The following is a 23,530-nucleotide window of genomic DNA, read 5'->3' as shown; positions in this document are numbered from 1 at the left end:
CAAGCCCCCAAAACCCCCAACCTTGACAAAATTCACTTGTGTGGCACCCCACGGACCTGCAGCCCCGGTATCATTTGGGATCTGAGCCCCCAGGTTTTCAATTTAGAAGTAAATGTCCAGAAAAGACTGAAGCCTGTGGACAAGGCTGGGCTTGGTTTTGTTTGGTTGACGCAATTCTGTTTCTCTTCCCTTAGGAAAAGGATAATATAAAATGATAATGTAACATTTTTAAATATTTCCTTTACCAAAAGCAGGATTTGGAAATAAAGAGTCGTGGAGTTTAATTCTGATGAGCAGCTTTTATTTGAAAACACACACACAAAACCTTCACATCAACACAGAAGGCCTGAGGCCAGCCCTCCGAAAAAGACCATTTCCCACTATTTCCTCCAACATTTCTTCTTCCCGTTTTTTTTTTTCATCCACTTTTCACGTCACGATTTTCACCCCAAGCCCATCGGCGGTTATATTTTTGCCTTAACACCCCAAAAACAGGGCAGGCAGCCTCTCCCTTCACCCTAAATCTCAACCCCAGCCCGCTCTCCCCGCTCCGGCCCAGCAGGACCGGTGGCTGCCCCTTCACACCGGGGCCCCTCGGGGGGCTCCCGGCCCTCAGCCGAGCCGGTCCCCGGCCACCCCGGCCCCATTCCGGGCTGGGTCCCGGTCGTGGCCCCGGTCCCGGTGCCGGCCCGGAGCGGGTTAATGCCGGCGCCCACAATTCCTCGCGGCCCTGCAACGTCGCCGGCCTCGCTGAGGGCAGCGGCTGCGCCGTGAGGCGCCGGGCGGGACCGGGGCTACCGGGGGTGCCGGGGCCGGCTTCCCGGTGCGTTCCCCGGGTCTCCCCCGGGCCCTTTCCACAGCTTTTGGGCCGGCTTCGGGGCTCCGCTCCCCCGGCAGCGAGCGGTGGGCAGGGGCGTGGGTGGGGGGGGCGGCGGGAGCCCGCTGGCGTGGCAGGGGGAGGCGTTGTGGTGCTGGGAGCGGCGTCCGGTTTTCATCTCTTTTATCTCTTTTATTTATTATTATTACTTTTATTTTTTTGTTAGAAAGGAGAAGCCGCCGTGCTGGCGGGGATCCTGGCCATGTTCTGAGGCAGCGCTCCGGGACTCGCCGCGGATCCGGCTAGCTGGGTTCACGGTCAGCCTGAAAATACCCAGCAAATATCCTGTAAATATCCTGTAAATATCCTGCAGATATCCTGCAAATATCGCCAGTCCCTCGGCCTCCGTGAAGTGTAGGGTAAGGTGGTGGTGGGTCTGAGAATACAGGGCTGCAGGCCTCTGGTAACGGATTTACTGCCACGTCAATGCCTATATATGTGAATATATAATATATACTGAAGTGGACTGTTAATATGTAGATAGATATGTGTGAATGAATTGTGTTTGCTCCATGGAATTTGGTTAAAAACTTCCTTCAGGCAGCAAAGCCCCTGTGGGCTTTTCTCCCTGTGGGACCCGCTGGGAGCCCTGTGGCACACGAAGTCACCACAGGCATCGCTTGGTGGGTCACGGAGCTCCTTGCAGGCCAGCTGTGTGAATTTGTTGCTGGATCAGAGGAGCAAAGTCCCTTTACAGCTCATTTCAACCTACGTGTATAGTGCCACTCCTGCCTTTCTGCATGGTTTTAGGGAACTAGACACATCGAAGCTCCTATGGTGCATGTCTAGTTTTGCTCTGGAATTGTAGAGTCATTCAGGTTGGCAAAGACCTCCAAGATCATCAGGTCCAACCATAATCAGGTTGTTTGACGCAGAAGTAACAGCATGAGACCAATCGGTCTGAAGCTGGATGTTTCCACCTTGTAACCCTTAGTCTGAGATACCGACATTTTCAGTGAAAACTTATTCCTAAATTAAACATTTTGTTTACTGCTCATGAGATGGAAATGCTCAGTGCTTATTTAGGCTGTCCATCCAGTTGTTACTTGGACGTTTACTGCCTGAAAGTTAAGCTGCTGTTGAGGGATGATGAGCCCAGTAGGCTACCATGGCTCAGGTCAGCTGTGGTGATTTAATTGCTTATTGTGAAATAAAACTGAAAGTAGACTAGGCTCTAACCCAGTTACATGTTCTTACAAAGCTTAGAGCTTGACTTTTTTTTCACCCCACATCCTCATCTTTCAATTCCGAATGACTCAGAGGAAGAGAGAAGGGCAAGAAGCTGGTGGCCGTAGTTATCCCCTCCTTTTCATGGATGAAGCGGTCTGGGTGAAGCTCCTGGGGGCTTGGTTAGGGAAGTTGGTGTTCCTGGGGTGGGCATGTGTTCAATCTGAAGTTAGATAAAAGGATTTCATTCAAAAAAGCAGGTATGGCAGCCCAAGGGCAGTTGTTTCCTCTGTCAGTTTGGAGGGTAATTTTACTCATTAACCATTAGTTACAGTAACCTTTTCCATCTAAACTGATCCTTTCACAGTTTATCCGGTTTTGTTTAATGTGAGTTAATTGAAATAGAAAGGCAGCATTATCTAAACTTCAGTGAAAACACTGTCCCTTAAGTTATACAGAATTAAGTGCTTGTCAACAAAATGTTTACAAAGGAATTAGTGCTTTAGATAAAGGCAGCGAGTTCTGCTGCAGATAACTTCCGCTTTTAATTGTATCAATGCGTAGATAAAATTTTGAGGATGTTTCTTTCCAAACCGTGTTGTCTTAGCTGGTGATGCGTATAATTGTATTTGCACTGTTCTGTTGCACTGCTGTGGCTGGGAATCACAGGAAATCTGTTTTGCTTTAGAGATGTCTAATAAATTACCGCTGTCACATTCCACAAATTTAATGGTAGTTTTCGTACTTGTAGGGTTTTACTCTTTTTTTAAAGTCTTCCTTTTCTAAGTAAAGATACTCTCCCTCCTCTGCTGGGTTGCAGTAATTGTTTGCAACACTTCATCATTTACCTTTTAAAATGACTTCACAGTTACCAATCCTTCTTATAATTTGAGGACTTAGGACTTTAGTTAAAAAGCACAGTGAACAAATGCCAAACACTTGCGTAGAAGTGAAGATGCTTCTGCCTCTCAGACCAGGATTTGATAGAAATGCTGTCCTGTTATTTTTTGCATTGTGTCTTGACTGACCAATACGCTTGGCGTTCAGTAGTTGGTGCTGTTTCTAGTTAGCCTGGTGACTTCTGAGTGTTTTATTACATCCTAGAGGGTCCTTTTATGGAGTAGAAATGAAAAAAATCAACTGGAAGTGAAAAGGAAGAAGAGATATTTAAAATTAATTTAAATGTTGTACTACTGAATAGCTGGAAATGTGATTTCATTTTTTTATCTTAACTTTCAGTCTTGTGCTGCATCCTACACTGCATTTCTTCCAATCAGGGTTGTTTTGTGTCCTTTGTTTTTTCCAGGCTATATGCTGTGAGTCGCATCTCTTTCTTAATATGAATTTTATCTGTAGCTTGCCATTGCTCCAGGCTGCTGCATTTCACGCTTTGTAACAAATAGAGTAAGATGATGTGGTCTGCCAGCCAGAGATGACTTTGCTGGAATTAAAATTCTGTTTTGTGTAAGAGACCCCAGTAATTGCCTTATTTTGTCAGAATTTCCTTGATAAGGAAACTCAATACTTATGGTAAATCAAGTTGTTTTTTTTGTGTGTGTTTGTGTCTTCTAATAGAGTGTTCTTTTAGCAGTGTATTCAGCACTATTAAGTGCAAGAGTCTCTGTTATTCTATGCTTAGGTCAGTTTATTTGTATGCATATGAGCCCATGTAATCATGAATGATAAAAAAGCACGTTCAGAAAGGGTGATGGATGGCTCTGGAAGCAGCGTCAGTGTCTGTTTTGGTGGGACATATGCCATAGAAGGAAGAGTTTTCACGTTTATCCTCTCCCTGCCCTCAGCTATGGCTGAATTATAGCTTTCCAGCGAGATAGGATGACTAAAATTCCCCAAACTGTATGAAGTAAATGGAGAAGTAAGATTGTGGGTTCTTTCTTTTTTTCTTTTTTTTTTTTTTTTTCCTATTTTTCCTGTAATTGATTATGATTCAGTGGTTTTGTTTGTAAGCTCTTTTCATCATGCCTGTGTGGTGCTGAACATCTTACCAGTATCATACCCTTTAACGTGACTCACATCTTGTTTTTTTACTTGTAGAATCATGGCAAGTCCAAGAACAAGGAAAGTTCTTAAGGAAGTCAGAGCACAAGATGAGAATAATGTGAGAAAATTATGATCTTTAGTTTCCTATAATTAAATTTTCTTTAAATCTACTCCAGGTGTATGTTGCTGCCCATAAGGGTTAACCTACTTGTAGCACTTGTATGTCTAATTAACGGTAACATATAGAGATGTGAATATTTCATATTTGTTAGTTCTAGCAACTTTTATTCATATATGTATTGTAATGCATGGCTGTACATTTGGCACAAGTCTCTCAGAGATTCTAGGAATGCTGTAACCCTTAGTTTCTGAGCAAGTGATGTCTTGGGCATAACTTAATTAAAACTATCTGTTTCAAGTGGCTTGATAATCCCTGCCCACAGGCAGGTTCATTTTTGTTTATGTATTAAATTTTGACTGGTGACTGCATTTGTAAGAACTGAGGTTATTGTGGTGTATGAGCAAGAAAGCTATTTAAAAAAAAGCAAACTCCATTCTGATCTGCTATTATCTTGCAATTTACTGCCATGCTGTAGTACCTCTGAATGAATGTTTTGAACTTCAAATGTTTGCATTTTGCGTAGTAAATTTCAAGAACTCAGTTTGGTTAATTTCTTATCCTTCAAAACAGTCTGACTATGATATCAAGATGACTTTTTTTGTGCATTAATTTCAACCCACTTATTTATATTTCCCTACTGCTGTTTGGTACTTGGTAGAGTAATTTTACAGTCCAGTTCGGGTTAAGTTATGAGTTTTTCTTTCCATTCAGCATAAATAAATATTTAAAGAAAGCTTATACTCTAAGGAGAGGTGTTTCCAAACATGAAGAACTCTCCCTTCTGAATTTATTTCCTGCGTGTGATGTTTTCATGACTTGACTTTTCAAGTTGTACTTTAAAAACTTCACGTGGGCATTGCAAGTTAGAGATGACTTTATTTCCTCTTACAGGTCTGTTTTGAGTGTGGTGCGTTTAACCCCCAGTGGGTGAGCGTGACCTATGGAATTTGGATCTGTCTCGAGTGCTCAGGAAAACACCGAGGCTTGGGAGTTCACCTCAGGTCAGCCGTCAGGCTAAGTTGGGTTACCTTGGGGTGTGCTATGGCTGTGAACAGAACGGGTGGTTTGGGAGGGGTGTAAAATGTCTGTTTCAGCATTCCACAGGCAGTTTTGCCTCGTGCTCCTCTCCAAAGTGAACTTTAGTGTCTGGGCCTTCTCTGTAATTAGTTGGAGCACACCCTGCATTGGTGCAGCTGTGTTGTGCCCAGTTCTAGAAAGTATCATCTCCAGCTACGTCTTGTGGGTGTGCTGGTGTGTTTGGCAACATTGCACTAGTCCTCCTTTTTTTTTTTTTTTTTTTTTTAATTTTGTATAATTAAAATCAATTAAAATTGAAGTAGTACTAGAGCAGCTTGAGAATTGTGCAAAGAAAGTCACAGCATGGTTGCAGAATGCTTCTGTACTGTATACAAGTGTATAAAATCATTTTATTCCATTCAAGAGATATTTTTTTGTTAATATAAGTGATATATATATATATTTTTTTCCAAGAAACTTACTTCACTGAGCCTGGATACTGTAGAATAAGAACTGTTAAGTGTTGCAGGGACTCACAATATGTAACAGAGGCAGAACATGGCATAGCTTCCCAAACAAGAGAGATATCTAAGTCCAATAAGGAGACCACCAAATTAAGGAGGCCATTCAGAATTACGCACTTTACTTTTCAGGGAGGTGATCCTGAAGCTAATTAGTGAGTACAAATAGTGTAGGAAATGAGAGTGTGGGACATACTCCATGCATTAGATGAAAGAAAATACAAATTACTGAGACAAAGATATGATGAAGGGTATTTTGGGACAAAAAGAAATTGGTCAACTTTCAAGTTTTAAAGAGCCTTGTTGAGGAGGATGATTCAATTTTTTTTTCTCTGTGACTTGTATTTAACAGTAGGGCTTTTTTTTTTTTTTTTTTTTAATATAGTGTAATGAGCAGTAGGTAGCAAAAATTTATGCCCCAAAGCAGAGCTGGGAAGTTAACTGCAGTCATAAATGCCTGGGATGAGGTCATGGTAAATGTTAGCGTAGGCTGTTCGAGACAGCTGAGTTGTCAGTACCTGATGGTTATTATGAGCAGAAGCATGAAATGGGGCAGGAGGTGTTCTTGCAGATTACCTGAGTGTAACTGTGAAAACATGAAAACAGACAGGAAAAGGAAATTTCAGAGTAAAGAAGTCTGGGAGAAGTTTTCTTTTATATAGTGCGCTAGGTTTCCAAGCTTGTTGGAGAAAGTGTTTTTTCTGTTTCTTGCCTTCTCCTGACAGTCTCCTTTAAGTGCCAGAAGTTTATTTTTGTTTATTTCAGTGAGGGTTTGAGCACCTTTTTAAGATGCTTTCTTTCTTTACTTTGAGAGTTTTTTTTTTAACATTTCTGTACACCCAATCTTTGATATATATTGCAATAAGCTTTTTTTTTTTTTTTGTCCCAGCCATTGTAGCAGGAAATTATAACAATCTGTGATATTTTTTTTTTTAAATTGATTTGCAGTTTTGTACGCTCTGTAACTATGGATAAATGGAAGGATATTGAGTTAGAGAAAATGAAGGCTGGAGGTAACAGCAAATTTCGAGAGTTCTTGGAGTCTCAAGATGACTATGATCCCTGCTGGACCATGCAGGAGAAGTACAACAGCAAAGCTGCAGCTCTTTTTAGAGATCAGGTAAGTTCAGAGGTGTGTGTCCTCATCCTGTGCTGTCTGAAAACCTCCAAATATTTTGTCAGCACTTGGTCTTTAAAGGTTGCTGGTAAGTCGTCTTATGAGTGTAGTATATAAAAAACACAAACAAAAAAGACAAGTAGAACTCATGAGCTTAGAGACTTAGAAGGATACTGCATTTTTATGCTGACCCTGCCACTGAGGTGGTAGGAAGGTACACTCTGTGCTCACAGGGATACTCATACAGCTTTGAGGGAAAAGAAGTGAAGTTTGAGTTTTTTCTTTGAAGGTAGGCATAGAGAGTATTTAAATTCTGCATTAGTGTTTTAGCTTCCCTATAGAAGAGTGTAAATCCACCTTTATCTCTGTTATTAGGAGATTAGAGCTTGATGTCTTTGGTTTTCAGACCAAATAGTCCAGTTTGGAAGAAGGTGCTTAAAGTCACCTGAAGTAGAATCAGTGTTCAATTTAACATTGCTAGTCTAACATTAAAAAGAAAAAAATGAGCTTCTCATGTATATCTCATGAAAATTTGTACCTGGGGTTTTGATTGTTTTCCTGCCCCTTTTAGGTTGCTACAGTAGCTGAAGGCAAGGAGTGGTCCATTGAAACTTCCCCTGCCAGAAACTGGACGCCACCTCAGCCTAAAACGTCTCTCTCTTCCACTCATCGGTATGTATTCTTGCTATTTAATGTTGGCATAGCAACATCAGGATCAAAACCTGATGCTTGAATGTCTGCTGGTTTTATTCTGTTGATAAGTGCTGGCTGAACAAACATTTCTTTGCTTCCCCATATTCCTAAACTTCATCAAGAGCTTTAATTTCTCTAATTCCCCTTCCTTCCACCTTAATCTTTAAAAAAATAAAAAAATAAAAAATAATAATAATAATGTGGCAGAGACAATTGAGTAAGAGAGGAGGACAAGACATACTGTTTTTCCCTTGACTTGTAGTGCACCTGAGATTCATCATCGTGTCAGTCATGCACAGTGTGTCACAGCCCTACCTTAACTACAGTTCTGCTCCAGTTCGTGATTGAGTGCTGGTGACAAAGAAGCACAGGCTTTTCCTTGAGGTGCTAATTACAAATAAGAGCATCAAAGCTGGACTGCAGTTTTGTTTTTCTGCTTCTGCATGTTTGTTACTCCTTGCAGAAGGAATCAAGTTAACTGAAAAAGCAATTATAAATCAGATGGACGAGTGCTTTGTGCCTGGCCATCATCCAGCAGGTTCAGTGGGCTAGCAGTGGTCTGAGTAGCGTAGCCTGTGTTGCTTTATTCATTCAATACTCCAGTGGCTTTTAGTGGTTACATTACAGTTCCCTACGTGATAGACAAAAGAAATAATCAATTTTGTGCCTGTTTTATGATGATCTATGACAAGATGCAGTGCTGAGCTAGTGGTTTTTGCTTTACACAGTTTGATTCTTTTAAATCTTTCATTTCAGTAGTTCTGCTGGACAACCTCAGAACGTGACTGCCTCTTCTGACAAGGCTTTTGAAGACTGGTTAAATGATGATGTCAACTCCTATCAAGGGTAATGCAATATTTATTAACTTTTTGTGTGCCTGGCCCTGTAGTATTTCAAAGAGTGGGATGTTACACTGCAGCTGTGCAACTATGATTCTGATTCACTGGGCCGTACTACTTAACAGTTCCGTCTTGCTCATGATTAAAAACATTTTGATAGTTTATGATGAGGGGAAAAAAGGAAGGAAGAAGTCTTTTAATGTATTTTTGTAACAAAAATGTTTGGATAGCATTCAAGAAAGAGCTAGTAAATCCAAATATTACTGTGGTAGGCTCCAAGCTAGGGCATTCTTAGTTTGTATAGCATCTTACAGTGTTTTGGTTAAAATGGGGATGTTGATAAAGCTGACACTGTTTTCCTCCTCTTCTCGTCCCATTTTCATATATCTTCATTAAGATTTATTCAGATTTCTGATCTGAGTGATGTGTCGGAGAAACATTAAGAAGACATTAGCTTGCATAGGAGACACCTTAATTTGCAGGGGTTCACCAGTGGATCTTTTTGGGTATTATGTCTCTATGAAGTGGGTGGTTTTGTGTTTTTTGGGTGCTAGGTGACTTAGGAATTAAGTGCTCATGCAAATGTAAATGCTACCAGGCTTTTTCTTTCAAGTGTATTTTAAAGTCTATTAAATAATTATTCTTTTATACTTTTGTTTAGCATACATTCATTAAAATCACTAATGCGGATCCTATTTATTCATTTTCTTACTGTAGTGGCCAAGAGAATCGCTACGTGGGGTTTGGAAACACGGTAACCCCTCCAAAAAAAGAGGATGACTTCCTGAATAATGCTATGTCTTCGCTGTACTCTGTAAGGAAGTGTTTGAAGATTTCTGTGACCTGAAGTAGTATTTCATTCTGTTTCATCCTCTGTTACTGGAATATCAATGGAGAAAAACTAAAGACTGCAAGTAGTTAGAGGAAGGTGTAGAGGACTGGGATTATTCTGAGTGTGAGAAAAATACTGGAGGACTTCGAAAGGTGAAAAGAAGGGAACATTTTGACAAAAGTTAAGCATGTCTGAGATCAGTTCCTTGAAATGAGGATATAGCAATGAATTAGGAACTAATACTCAACAGCACTGCCCTTGGAGCACAGAAAAACAAATGAATAAAAGATTAACTTGACAGGATAATAGTAGTTGGGGTGGTAACGCTCCAAATAGATGAACTGTATTATGTGCAGTGGAAAACAATTGAAACAATCTTGTATATGGTGCTAGAAGCCCTGAACAGTGATAAAAACGTTTGAAATATTTCGGCAGGGCATGAAGACCTAACAGCATATGGCTGAGCAGTTGTCATGATTAAAGTAGAGATGGTGAGAGATGTATTGTTGAAAGAACATGGGGAATAAAGTCAGGTGCTTTGATGTGCTGGAAGGTAACAGCGCAGGATGAAATTTGGCATTTGCAATCTCTGAAATGTTGGAAGGTTTTCTACCAGGATTAGTGGTCGGTGGTCTTCTGTTCAGCCTCATCATATGATTTGGGTATAGAAAGTCTTGTGTTAATGTGCTTGGAAGTTGTTATGGGTGGTTACTAATCTTTAAATTTGAGCAATTAGGCTTTGGAACAGACTTCTGGTTGTAGTTAACAGTGAGGAAAAAATCAAGATTTTTAAAGATGTATCTGGTAAAACGTAAGGGTTTAGATGCTTGTGATAGGGGACTGAACTACCCATTGGGCACACTACAGTTCTGTCTTCCTCTACAGCTGGGAGGCATGTGAGAAAAATTACTAAATTCTTGTAATTGGCACAAAATTAAGTAAAATTAAGTAATTCCCTCAGAAGTCTTGACTAGTGTAGTGGAGTACAGTCTGAATATCCAGACCAGGCTCTACTAGAGAATAACAGAAAAAGGTAAAGCCTGAGCCTTTGAATGGTATTCCAGGTGATCCTATAGGATACTTATGTCTGCTGAATATTTTCTACTTATGTCATAAACTGGAGGCCAGAGAGTTAAAATTAGGAAGCACATCTGTAATGGATTGCAGATGTGCTAAGACAGCAAGAGTTGGTACTGTGTTGTCTGAGTTACTGTCAACTATTACTTGAATGCATGATCTGATTGAAACTTACGATTAAAATGCCCTCTTGTGACCACAGATGCAGACTACAGTGTAATTTTAAGACATACTATACATCCTAGTGATGTGTATAATTATACACATCCTTCTGATGTGTATAATTATTTTTCCCCATGCATGCTACATTTACATATATACATTTGTTTTCTACTGCTATTGTATTGGAGCATTTCTGTTTTCTGTGTCCCTAATTCACACTTACTATGCTGTTCAACTCATCCTGTAGCTAACAGACATAATTGCAATTTAGATTTCGTTTGAGGCCCCTGTGATTGCACTTAGCGTAAAAACTACAAGACATTGCCTTGTCTGCAAAGAAAAAATCCTGATGTTTCTGCATTATTATAAACAAAGAGAACCACAAACATATTAAATATTTGATGGGCAAAACCCAGAAATAAACGTGATTTATTTTCACATGCTTTGCTGGATGGTTTCTGGATGGATGTGTTGCTAACAAAACATGAAATCTAAACAGTTGAGAAATGATTTTTAATGATGTTAAAAAATTAGAATGGTTTTCCTGCTTCATTTTCTTTTAGCTGGCTTCTTAGCATCAGACAATTGATAGTTAGAAGAAAACTTTTCGTGTTCATTATATAAAAGTCTGCTAAGAAATGTCCATGTTTTGACTGTGGTGGTAGTTTTCAGATCTTCCAAGAACCAAAGAGGCATAATAAAGTTTTGCTTATTTTTAAAGCTGAAGTTTGCAAGAATTGAGCAGTTTGATGCTTTACTTGCTGCTTCATATTTTGATTTTAATTCTTTTTTATTATTATTCATTCAGTGCATGTTGTTGAAGTGCTAATCTTTGTTTAGTAAGGTTTTAATGTTTTTACGTTCTCATACTTTTCTTGAGGGTGGAAGAATTTTTTTCATGTAGTCATTTGTAGCAGAATAACATTGCAAACTCAGGTTTCTTCAAATTGCAGCCATCAGTGTTTTGGCACGAGTAATGGAAGCTTGTTGGTCTGTTACAGACCAGCGTGAGACCACAATTTTTCTTCTCACTAGCAACTAATTCTTACGACCATGGGGCAGGCTGTATTGGAAAATATTTTGTCTTAATTTAGCGTGAAATAGGCAATAACTAAGTGTTCACTATTATTAGTATTCACATACAACTTACTTTCTTTTAAAGGGATGGAGCAGTTTTACAACTGGAGCAAGCAAGATTGCCTCAGCTGCTAAAGAGGGTGTAAGTAAATAGAAAACATTTCAGTGTAATTCTTGTAAGCTAAAAGAGGTTCCATTATTGTGATCTGACTTCTATTAGGGATGTATCTTTAAAAGTATTACCAAGATATATTAAATTCACCTCTATTTATCTTTGCCTGTGCCATATGAAGTAGCTGCACAGTGAATGTTCATCTCTGCCTAAAGTTCATTTCTCATGTTTCTGTATAATCATTTTTCTAAATTGTAAACTTTCCATTCATCTTGGGAAGGGTCACAGAGCATTTCAAATGTGTGTGTTTACTAGGAATGAAACCTTTCATTTTAAAATTTGAATGTATTTATTTCTTTTTCACAGGCTACCAGATTCGGATCTCAAGCAAGTCAAAAGGTGATTATAAATATATATATATAAAACTCGGTCTTACTGACAATAATTGGCTTTAAATGTCACGCATTTGCCTGTACCGATTTATTCAGATTTTTGTGTTTAGCCTTCATGGTGCACAGCAATTTTTAGGTTCTTGCTTTTATTTCCATGGGAATTGTAATCAACTACTGTGATCAAATTAAGCAGGCAACAAACACTGATAGTCTGCTGTATTAGTAGCTGTCAGGTGTATTCAGTAGGCAGTAGAATGAAATGCTTCAGTTCATGTTTGCAGATAAGAAATACCCATATTTTTGTGAAGCTTAAATGCTGTCTGTCTTCAAGTAGTTTTCTTCTCTAGGTGGACTAATGTAAAGCAAGCCATTCCTAAATCCTAATAAGATACTACAAATGTGAACTGCTTGATATTGTTAAAGTAACTTGCTTGGGTGCATTTAAAAAAGAATTTCTAAAAATGTTTCCACGTTCAAGCTGAAGTTAAAGCAGAAGCAGCTAGACTTGAATTATGCAGAGCTGTGATATAAGCAAGGTCTGTTTGCACAGAAAAGATTTAAATTCAAATGTGAAAATCTGGAAAATAATCGGATTCTTAAAGTTCCAGTGTTCTGAGAGAGGGGGCTTATATGTTTGAGTATATTTTATAGGGTAGTACTTTGAACTGTGACTCCCTTTACATGTGTAGCCCTAGCCTGGCGTGCTTTCTGATCTGGCTAGGGTGCTATTGTGCAACACAAATGTGAACCTGCAGCTGTTGGTGTTCAAACAGGAGATGTATGCTGTAGGATACCAGTACTCTGCCAAACATGTGCATGTTTTTCAAGATTAACAGAAATGTCTCGTGAATGCACCCAAACTTGATACTTAGAAGCTTCTAAAATATTTGCTGCTTGGCTTACCAAAGAAAAACTGCATTATACAAGTCTGCCTTTTTCACTCCACACAACAGTTTCCCTTTTAGAAAACTGTTCTTCCTTTAGTTTTATTAACATGTAAATAAAATGTTAAGTGTAAAAGCTCATCACATCTACTGACAAGAACCACAGCAATATGGTGCCCTGGAGCCTAAGCCGTGTTATTGAAGCTTAAATTTCGTTCCTGAAACATCTGTTCTATTGCTCTGTAAACAGATTTAACATCTTCTTGATATAATGCATTGACTAGAAGTGTATTTAGTGAGCAGTGACCAAACATGCACTGTTTGTATTGTCAGTAGATGTTAAGTTGAAGAAGATTCATGCTACTTAACTTGCCTAAAAAAATGCTTCCAATTTTTTGCTAAAAGCTGCTTCTTCTACCTTCCTTGCTCTTTCTCTTTCGCTGTCTGGGTAAAGTTTTGGGGCTACAAGCAGCAGCCAGAGCCGGTAACGCCCTCACATATGTTCTTGTGCATGAACTCCTTGTCACTGTTCGTGCTGAATATGCTCATTTGCTCTTGAGCTGTCTTTTTTTTTTTTTTTTTTTTTTTTTTTTGCCTTGAGTCAAGTCTGTTTAGAACAAATTTGTGTGTTTCATCTGGTAATGTTTCTTCAAACCTACTTGAAATAGGTTAAAATGGATAGAGATGTCCAGGCTCTGCACTCTCAGAAAGCATTCTGTACTTCTTTCCATGCTCCTCATAAACAGCGATTTCAGGATTTCCTTTTGCATGTCTGATCCAGGAATGCAGTATACACAGAACTACTCTGGGGTGTTGCTTGAAGGCAAACTCTTTAATAAATGCACCATTACGTAGTGTTCGTAATGGTTTGTAAGGTGCTATCCTAAATTCAAAAATAGTAAAGATAAATGATTTGGAAGGAAACAACTACCCAAACCTCCCTTTGGTGTATTTGTGAAATTAAGTGGTTGAGTAAATGGGTTTATATGAGAATTCTTCTTGATACTAGCAATAATTTTACTTAGCACAGCTCAACCGTTGGTATGTTATATTCATTATTCTGTAGCATAAACAGTCAGTTTGGCAGGTTCAGTAGACTCCGAGGGATTTATTATCGTTGAGAAGTCCGATTCAATCCCCTTTGTTTATCTTGAACACTTTCTCAGCCTCACTTGCAACGTAGACGAGCCTTATATGATTTACATTCCCATTTCTTATTAGATAGAAATGGGATTACCTTTTTCCTTTGTCTTCTCAAATAATTTTTGAGCTGGTAAGGACCAGAAGTATTGGAGATAATGATGGTTGGGTAGAAGGGAGATCCCAGCAGTGATGGGGCTAAGGAAAGGGCTTTATAGACACCTGGGAATCGGTGGAGGAAGGAAGTTCCTTGCTGTTCCATCCTGGATAGATGAATACTCACACCCTAATCAATGTTTTTCAGGTATAGGATGTAAACCCATAAGAAATTAAACATTATTAGTCTTTGCTAATGGTTGGGAATGATGTTTGTCTGGCAAGCAAGTTGGCCTTCTTGGACTAATTACTTTAATTGAGAAATTAATCAGCTTAATGTGACAATTCTGAAGAAAACTTTAAATCAATCAAAGGCTTATTATGGTGGTAGGGAAAGGAATGGTTTCAAATGAAACATTTGCAAGCCTTGCTGTCTTTGTCAGTATCATCATTTTGTGACTTGCTCTGTGGGCTCAGATTTTATAACATGCCTCTAATGTGCAACATGCTTGTGCATCATCTTCTGGATTGGAATAGATTTCTGAAGTTCACGGTTTTCTCTCTCTGCATACCTGGAGCCTTAAAAGAGATTTTAAGTCTTTGTCACAACCTTGCCTCTTGTGTGTTGCTTGGAAACAATTGGGTTGTTACTAATAGATGATGACAGCAGCACTGTGAGACAGAAGAATTGGTGAAAAATGGTCTGAAAAGACCAAATTCTACAAGTAATGTCATGGAGGGGAGTGAGGAAAAAGGCAGCTGAGGTCAGTGCTTCCCAATTCTCAGCAGCAGGCAGAGAAGGGGCCCCTCTTCCGGGCTGTTGCTGGTCGAACCATTGCTTCTGCTTCCAGTGCAAGGTCAGATTTTGCTTGGGCTCTGGGCATCTCCAGCAACCTACTGCCGTGTGCATCTGTGTCTGTTCTCTGCAGCACTGTGCTGTGTGTGCTTTCAGCTCATTCTGCTTGTACAAATCAAAGCTCAAGGCTTCGTGTTCTTTTTGGAGACACTGCTGAGAAACTACCCTGTGGAAAACATTGGCTGTGGTTTTTGTTTTTGTTTTAAGGAAAATATAACTGACTGACTTTTTGTTTTTGCTTTTAAATAGGCATCAGAGTTAGGTCAGACATTAAATGAAAATGTTCTCAAACCTGCACAGGAAAAGGTAATTTTGGATCTAGTAAATTACTTACAGAACATGCTTACAATGACTTAGGCAGGGATTGTTTCCTACTGCCACAACTGCCCAAGCTGTGAAGTGTCTTTTTTTTTCTCCATATACTAGCACAGCAGTGAAGGGGAAGCATCAAATAACTCAAAGCTAGTATGTCAGCAAAGAAAAGTTAATGGATGTATTTTCCCTTGCCAATATTTTCCATGTCCACAAGATTGTTAAATCGTTTACTATTAGATGTTCTTTTTTAGATTTCATGATTTCAAAATGGAAGGTGGGCTAAGATGAAAACACACCCCAAATGGGGAGAGAAATCAGTTTTTTATTATTAATATCTTTGAGTGTTAAGTTCTTAGTATTTTCCCCATCTTCCTATCAGCATTTCTTCATATTCAGCAAAGCATCTTTGAACATCTATAGTTCATCTGGTGCCTCATGTGTTTAAGGTGAATGGGGACAGTTTATCAATAGAAATTAAAAATATTTTTGCAACCTTTATTTAGTGTTCATTCAGAATCTTCTGGTAGCTAATACCAAGTTTTGCTTGTGTTCATAAGGAAAGCATGGTCTGAAATAAAACCCTCTTTAGTTCTAGTTGTGCTGTTTCTGGGAAACTGAGATAGTCGGAAGAAGTTGTTTTTTTTTTTTTTTTTAATCTTCCTCTTACAGTTGTTAGTGATCACGAACATGTAGCTAATAGCACTTCCAACAGCAGTTATGTGGAAAGCACACACACCTGGGGAAATAAAGACGGTCAGTAGTGGGCATATAAAAAAAAACGAACAGGAAGGTCAGTCCTCATAAGCGATTAGTGATAGCTGATACTGCCATTTTTAATCAAAGATTCACCCTGGTGTCAAATGTTGCCTTCCTGTTTCATATGTTCAAAGAAAAGAAAAAAAAAAGCGTACATCTTTACCGTTTGTCGTGCATTTGTTCTGTGCTTCTAGAATTTTGGATCAGCTCCAAAATTTTGATGAAGTCGTTTCTGAGAATGTTGTGATCTACTTACCTACGTACCTTTTCCCAAAACGTGTTGTTTGATAAAAACAGATTGATGTTGCATTCATAAGAGAAGTGATGCCACCACTTTAAGATGTGGATCAATTTTGAATTTGAAAAGTATGGTTTAATCATTTAACAAAATAAATTCTATTGCATTACCTTTATTAATTTAATATTCTTTACATAGCATTTCAAATCACAGGAGAACACTCTAATTGGTTTTGTATTCCCTAGAATTTTCCACAATTTATTGCAGAATGCTTAGAAATGGTAATTTTAGGGTGTGTTTTCTTGAGCCGACTTATTTTATAGGACAATTTCATGAGGAACATTGGACTCTACATTTTTTAAAAAAAAAAAAAAAAAAAAAAAAAAGAGGAGTTATTTCCCTTAGGAGGTTGTGCTGCTAGTTCGCAGTGTTACTGTCACTGTCTGAAGTATGTATACAGTAGTTTCTGCCTGACACACATAGGATTACACAAAGTCACCTGCTTTGGAGCAGCTGCCATTTATTAACTGGTGACAGACACCAGTTATATTCTAGTTAACCAAAATTCAAAGCCCTTTTAGTATTTATGCAAGCACGTATAAAAGATTTTGAATAAAATGAATCTAATAGGTTTTTTAATCTCTCCAAATTGTGTCCTTTTGTGTAGTAAAACATACTTATAAAATGGCAAGTTGGCAGGTTTTTCGGTGTCTTTTTTATATGCTCAGCGTTAGTGTAATGGTACCTTCCTCAGGTTCAATGTATGTCAGTAATACATTCCCTCAAACTTCAAAGGACTGAGCTTTGCTCCATTGGAGATCAGTGGATTTATGTCACTTTCTTAACCTTGATAGCTTTGACTTAAGTATATTTTGATTCACTTCAGTTGTTTTTGCTTTTTGTTTTGTTTTTAACTCTGTTTTAGCTGTTACCACAAGTAAATTTGTCTTAAGGCTTCAACAGTACTTTGTTTTATGACTAATGACCAACACTTTCTTTCATGTAGGTGAAAGAGGGGAAAATTTTTGAGGAGGTCACCGTGGGGGTGTCACAGTTGGCCAGCAAGGTATGAAGAGGCCTTCTTCCCTTTAAGGAGGCCAGAGAGCAAGCCAGTCTCCATATTCTTACGAAGTGTTTTTAGTGAAACAAAACCCCAGCACAGCTTCAGTCTGTACTTGTGTTGAATATAGGTAAATTTGGAAGATTTTCAACATGTAGTCCAGTATTTTACAAGTACTACATGGGTATGATGCAATCCTCTCCTCATAATGGTTTCACTGAGGATGTGATGTAGAGCTGCAAGACAACCAGCATCCTAAACACAAAGAAATGTCTGCTATAGAATATGGAGACAGCTTGCATTACGTTTGTATGGTTAAACTTACTAATGCTCTACCTTTTTTCTTTGTCTTCTTTTGCAATCATTGCTTGGTAATGTGGTAAGTGCTCTGTACAACTGCTAGGTACAGAAGTCCTGCACAATCTAATGCATGTTTTGATAATTTGTACAATATTACTTAAGAAGATTTGTCTTTCAAGCACTAGAAGCTGTATCGTATAACAGTTCAGTGTCTTGAATGATAGGAATATTTTAATAAAATAAGTTATGTTACTTGTTCTGCTTAGAGCCTGGCAACTTTAAATCTGAATTCTGGGGTTTTCTTCATATCTTTGACTTAGGATAGTGACTTCCATGGATGTCACTTAAGAATTTGTGTTCCTAATCCAAAGCCACTCCAAAATAATAACCCTGAAAGGATTCTCCTGGCAGTCATATTCGTTCTAGAACTCTGCTTTTGGCCCGTTCACATGCCATTAAAATAATGTACGAAGGAAGTTTATAAAACATTAGAAATATAAGCAATAGTTAAATGAAACATCCAAACACCACTACTGTCATTAAATTTAATTTTATGTAACATGTAATTTCAGCGTTTTAGTCAAGAAATTATAGGAGAGAATTGAAAAGCTGACAAAAATGGGTGAAAATGCTGAATTTTTGCTACCTCTCACAACTTCAGCAGCATGGTTCAGTGAAATGTGTTCTCTTTACATCAACCATGTAATTATCCATCAAAAATATTAGTAAGTTGAGGGAAATTTATCATGAAATAAGTTATCTTCATCTCAACAAGTAATAGAATGTGTTGTGGCTTTTGCTGTTGGACTTGGATGTTGGCTTGGTCCAGATGAAAAGTGTGTTCTTCCTCTCTAGGTTCAGGGAGTTGGGAGTAAGGGATGGCGAGATGTCACCACTTTCTTTTCTGGCAAGCCAGATGATCATTCTGAAAGGTATTTCCTTTGTTATTATTTTCTGCATCTCTTCAAACACGTAATTTTATATTCTCTGCAACATAACAGCACTAGGTATTTTTTAAATATGAAGAAATTGTTCTGTCTCTTGGGAAAGCTTTGTACGTCGTCGTTCCATAATGTCATTCAGGGGCACATGAAGCTCTTTTCAGTCTGAGAGCAAAATAGTGCACTGCACTTTGATTTTTAAACTTATGCCAAATGCACCACTGCCTTTGTGTTGTAGGCTTTTACCAAAAAATCTGTGAACTCGAATATAAGCTTATGCCATTCTGAACAGTACATCTAGTTCTGCCTTTGTAGTTTTTGTTTGAGCAAAGGGCAGTAGCATTATCGTTTTCCTTGTGGTCATTTCTGTTTCCTGTCATGTTTGTCATAACTAATTTATTTCTCCCTTCCTTTTTGTCTCCGCCCCTGCCAATAAAAGACCAGCTGAGGGAGACAGCTACCAGAACAGTGGAGGGGAGGGCTACCAGAACAATGCTGTAGATCAAAGCTTCTGGGAGACCTTTGGCAACTCAGACCCACCGAAAGCTCATAAATCTCCAAGCACTGAGAGCTGGACCTATGTGGACAATTCCACAGAGAAGAAGAGCTCCGATAGCTGGGACGTGTGGGGCTCAGGAACAGTCTCCAACAACAAGAACAGTAACAGCGACAGTTGGGAAAATTGGGAGACCAACTGGGAAAACACAGGAGGGGAGAGCAAGACCAAAAAACCTCCTAAGGCAACAAAAAAGGCATCTTCGGCTGATGATGGGTGGGATAACCAGAACTGGTAGAACTGTTAACCCTGTTTTGCACAGCTAGGAAAGGGAAACTGTGCTGGCTGATTGAGGGGAGAAAGTTTTACACACAACTGGAGTATCTTGGTTGACCTTACTGATGTGTTATTTTTTGTGCTTTCCATTCATTCTCCTTTCCTTCTATCCCAGTTTAGGGGAAAAAAAAAAAAAGCGTCTGAATCTTTATTACATGAAGATGTTTCTTCCAGTTTTAAGGGTAGTGATTAAATATATATCCTCCTTGCACTATTGAAGCTGGGTACACTGACTTTAACAGCAACGTTCAAAAGAAAAAAAAAATCAATCAGTGCAAGCACACTTCCATGCCACAACCTTGCATGTGTAAGCTCACAGGTACCCATCCAGTCTTCATATAATTTGAGATGACCTGAGGTGTTTAATGCAAATAAAGGACGGGCTGTATCTTGAAAAGATAGCCCTTAAAAAAGCAGACTGCAGTTGAATAGATCTAGTTCAAATGCCTTATGGATTGCTGTGACAGTGTTAGGTCTGGCAATTCAAAACGGTCTTTAAGATACTTTTTATTGGAGCTTTTTTTTTTTTTTTTTTTTTTTTTTTTTTTTAACTTTTTGAGATTTTTAGACTTTACCAGTTATTTTCTCCCCTTAGAATTAGTAAGGAGTCTAGAGCTAGATGATTATTTGTGTAAACTCATTGTTCTGACAGCCTATCAAGGGATATTCAGAATGGCTGCTCCTCGCCCTGTGTAAACCCTTACCCCTTAAGCAAGAAGAGCAGCTCTCCTACACAGATAAAATGCAACGGTGTGTGTGCTCCTTCCTTGCCTACACCCGTCCCACAGTTTGAGTATTTTGTAGGGTCTGTCTTTTCTCTTTCTTCCTTCTACCCATCTATTTTATCTATTGTGATAAAAATGAAATCTTTCTGCTGCTCATAGCCTTTTAGACATCTGTTTGGCAACTTGGCAGTGAAATAACTTTATTTAAAAAAAAAATCTAGTAAGGAAAAAATGCATGGAAAATATGAGACCATTGAGGAGAGAGGCTGGCAGCAAGCCCCCTTCAAGATGAGTAGATGTCTGGATTTAATAGTAAAGCTTAATTTAAGCAGATGTTTTCCAAATTAATCTTTAATATGTCAGACTGTGTCATGTACTTCTCCACGTTTTCTTCCTGGACCTTGTTAAAGAAATACTATTTTGGAAAGTTCAGAAACTCCTTGTCAGCATTAAGGGATGGAATAGAAGATTCAGTTGTGTCTCAATTTTGACCCAGCAAACTGCTTTGCATGATACAAATCATAACATTTACGGAAGATCTATGACTCCTTTTAACAATAATGGTGTCCTGTGTATTCCCTTTTATTTTTGGGGGTGGATTGTAAATGTGCACTGCCTGAAAATAATCAACTCACTTAAACTTTAAATCATATCATTACATAGTCTGTATTGGTAGCAGCATGGAGTTCTTTACTGTGGACCTTGTAAATCTTTGTACTTATCCAAAAAGCCTTTAATTTTTTAAATTAGTTTATTGCTCAAGCAGTTGATTGACCCAAGTTGTTGAAATTACCTCAAATGATGTTCCATTTTTTTCCTTGTTACAGAGGTTTTCAATCATATGGTAATACCAGATGCTAAAAAGTAATGATATTCAGCAGTTAAACAACAAGCAAAAAGAGGAAAGAGAAGGAGAATCATGAATCTCTCCCAAAAGCAGCAGCTATTAAAGGCTTGCAGTCTTAAGTGTCTGTAGCCTGATTCTGTATTCTTTTAGTATGATCTCTCAGACGGTTAACAAAATATTTTTCTGGTCTTCTCTAGCCCTGTCCCGTTAGGATTATTTTGCTTTCCCGTCTTGCTTCTATTGATGCGGTGGTCTCTGAAGCTCGTGCAGCAGGACGTGGTGCTGCTCGTGACCCAGGCACTAGTTTAGGCTGAGCCTTGCGAGTTTCCTGAGGCATCCTTGCTGACATGCTGACCCTTTGGGAGCAGAAGAGGCGTGAGAGATCTCAGTTCACAATGCTGCTTGTGGTGCCATTGCAGAAGTTTACAGCCTTGGCTATAACACAAGGATTTTGTTCAGCTTTTTCTCCCCTTATACCTTTGTTATGACTGAATTGCATGTCAAACCTAACTCAGTATTTTTATTCATATACCTCTGTTGCCTATTTTTCTCCTGCACAGCACGGATCTGTAATGCATGTCTGTGAGGCGGTGCTGCAGGTCCTGGCTAACAGTCCGATTCTGTGAAATGACAGCAAAATGCATCTGATGGGTTGCGTTGTCTGCCTGCTGCTGTCTGGAGTGATGCGAAGCTGATTCAGCTTCCTGCGTACAAATTCGGTGCAGTTTCTCTTTCATAAAGCTCCTGAAATAGCTCATGGCAGGGCAGGCTTTATTGCAGCCCAGCGGTGTTTATTTCAGTCGGCAGTGGTGTGACGTGTTTGCGTATGTCACAGCCTAGGAGAAAAGTGGTTTATTTATACATCACTTGTAGCTATGATTGGTGTGAGCCTTTGCTTTGTTCTTCTGGATTTATTTCTGTAGTTTCGAGACTTTATCTTCTATGTCAAGGTAAATAGCGAGAGCCCTACTAAGGTATTGCTTTGAGCAGTGATTTTTCTTCCAGTTCAGGAGGCAGTGGCCGACCAGTTGCCTTTTCTTTGCAGTCCAGTAAGAGACACAATACGGTACAGCTCCTAGAAAGGTGGTAGTGGAAGAGACTAAAACCCATATAATGGTAGAAAGCATAGCTGCAGCCACAAAACTTATGGACCAAGTGGTTTCAGTTTGATGGGCAATTCGGTATTTTTTTTATGACTTGTCTGAATCTGAATGTTTTATGATGTCTTCCAAAGAAGAGGATGAATGAAGGCATTTTCTGTTAGAGAGCCCCTGTTTTACTGGACTTTTTTCTTCTCTTTTTTTTTTTTTTTTTAACGTTTCTGAGTACATGGTTTAGAAGCTTCTGCGATTTGAATTTGTGTATGGAGGGAGCGTTTTTAATGGAACTTTTTAATCCCTTCTCCTCTCCCCAATTGCTTTTGTTCTTTTCTCCCGATTGTGAGCATTGTAAACAGGCAGTGGTTACAGCTTGCTGATGCTGCCTGTCTAACTGAAGATGTAGCTGTCGAATCCGAGTGAGTATGTGGATGGGCAAAGCTTTGGTGTGGCTGTGTGCACCTCACCTTTTTGGTGGGTGAGCAGCCTTGCTTTCCTTTCAATGCCACACCATTGAGTAACAATTGTAAATCGTACGAGCAAACTGCCATGGAGAGAGTGCAGTAGGTGAAATCGATACTGGTACAATTGGACATTGCAAGGTTGGACTTAAATTTCCTAATGTTTCAAATTGTTTTATTCCTTTGTATGGCTTCACCTTTGGAAAATACAGAGCAGCTGGATTCCTGCAGGTAGACTGAAATCAGGGAAACATCAAGACATTCACACTACATGCTGCTTGCAAAGGAGTGAAAGACTTTGGGAGTGTTCCCAACCAGGAACTGGGGCTAATCCTGGGGGTTAGAGATTATTTTAAAATGTTTCACTGGTGTCTTGGTGCCTCTTAAGAATCACTATGTTTTCAAGAAGTGCTTGGCCAACTCTTCCTGGTGGTTTAGACTTCAAGGGTAATGCTGCTGCTTTTATTTTCCCAGACTATGTAACATTCCATGGGTTCATAATATATTTATGAGTGTAATGATCTGTGCAATAACATAACAAATGTAGGTATAACATTTGTTGTTCAATCCAGGATACGCTTAAAGATACAGTGGTCCTCTTTGAAAATTGCAGTCAACCAAGGTATTTCAGTTCTCGCCTTGTTGTGGTGATGTTAAATTCCGCTAATGCTGTCAAGGAAGGCTTGAGCCATCAGTGATTTGAAGAGAAATCAAGAAACATGATGATGCCCGCTACCAGAGTTTGATTGTCATGGTTCACAGTGATCTCTAGTCGTCGAGCCCTTTTTCATTTTCATGCCAGCAGAGACCTGGTCAGTATGGAGTGCTGTATCTTTAATTCTCCTGATGTGTTTTATGTGAAGTTCACAGGAACGGTGATTTCAGTGAACACTAGTCATTGTTCTGTAGAGTGGTACCAGGCTTGTACTGCAGTGTCATCTTTTCAAGAGCATTACAATAAAGCAAAAAGATACGGA

At 39.1% G+C, this 23,530-nt stretch overlaps 1 protein-coding gene across 5 annotated transcripts; it reads left to right on the top strand.

Annotated features, from left to right (window-relative positions):
- Positions 1-750: 750 nt before the first annotated feature.
- On the top strand, positions 751-23,530 carry ARFGAP1 (ARF GTPase activating protein 1). 5 transcript variants are annotated; one of them, XM_082773022.1, is made up of 14 exons: positions 751-823; positions 1,044-1,164; positions 4,100-4,163; positions 5,058-5,167; positions 6,653-6,824; positions 7,393-7,493; positions 8,271-8,360; positions 9,071-9,167; positions 11,587-11,643; positions 11,980-12,012; positions 15,231-15,287; positions 17,297-17,356; positions 18,506-18,582; positions 19,031-23,530. In XM_082773022.1, the coding sequence occupies exons 3-14, from the start codon at positions 4,104-4,106 to the stop codon at positions 19,383-19,385; spliced, it is 1,269 nt and encodes a 422-aa protein (XP_082629148.1). In that variant the 5' UTR covers positions 751-823; positions 1,044-1,164; positions 4,100-4,103; the 3' UTR covers positions 19,386-23,530. The 5 variants fall into 5 exon arrangements, with proteins under 5 accessions (XP_082629148.1, XP_082629149.1, XP_082629146.1 ...); XM_082773023.1 differs by having other exon boundaries at positions 1,044-1,236; positions 8,274-8,360; XM_082773020.1 differs by having other exon boundaries at positions 1,044-1,236.

The sequence above is a fragment of the Aythya marila genome, assembly GCF_965140915.1.
Source record: "Aythya marila genome assembly, chromosome: 16".
Taxonomy (NCBI): domain Eukaryota; kingdom Metazoa; phylum Chordata; class Aves; order Anseriformes; family Anatidae; genus Aythya; species Aythya marila.
Note: the sequence above shows the minus strand (reverse complement) of the source record. Positions and strands in the feature narration are given on the sequence as shown.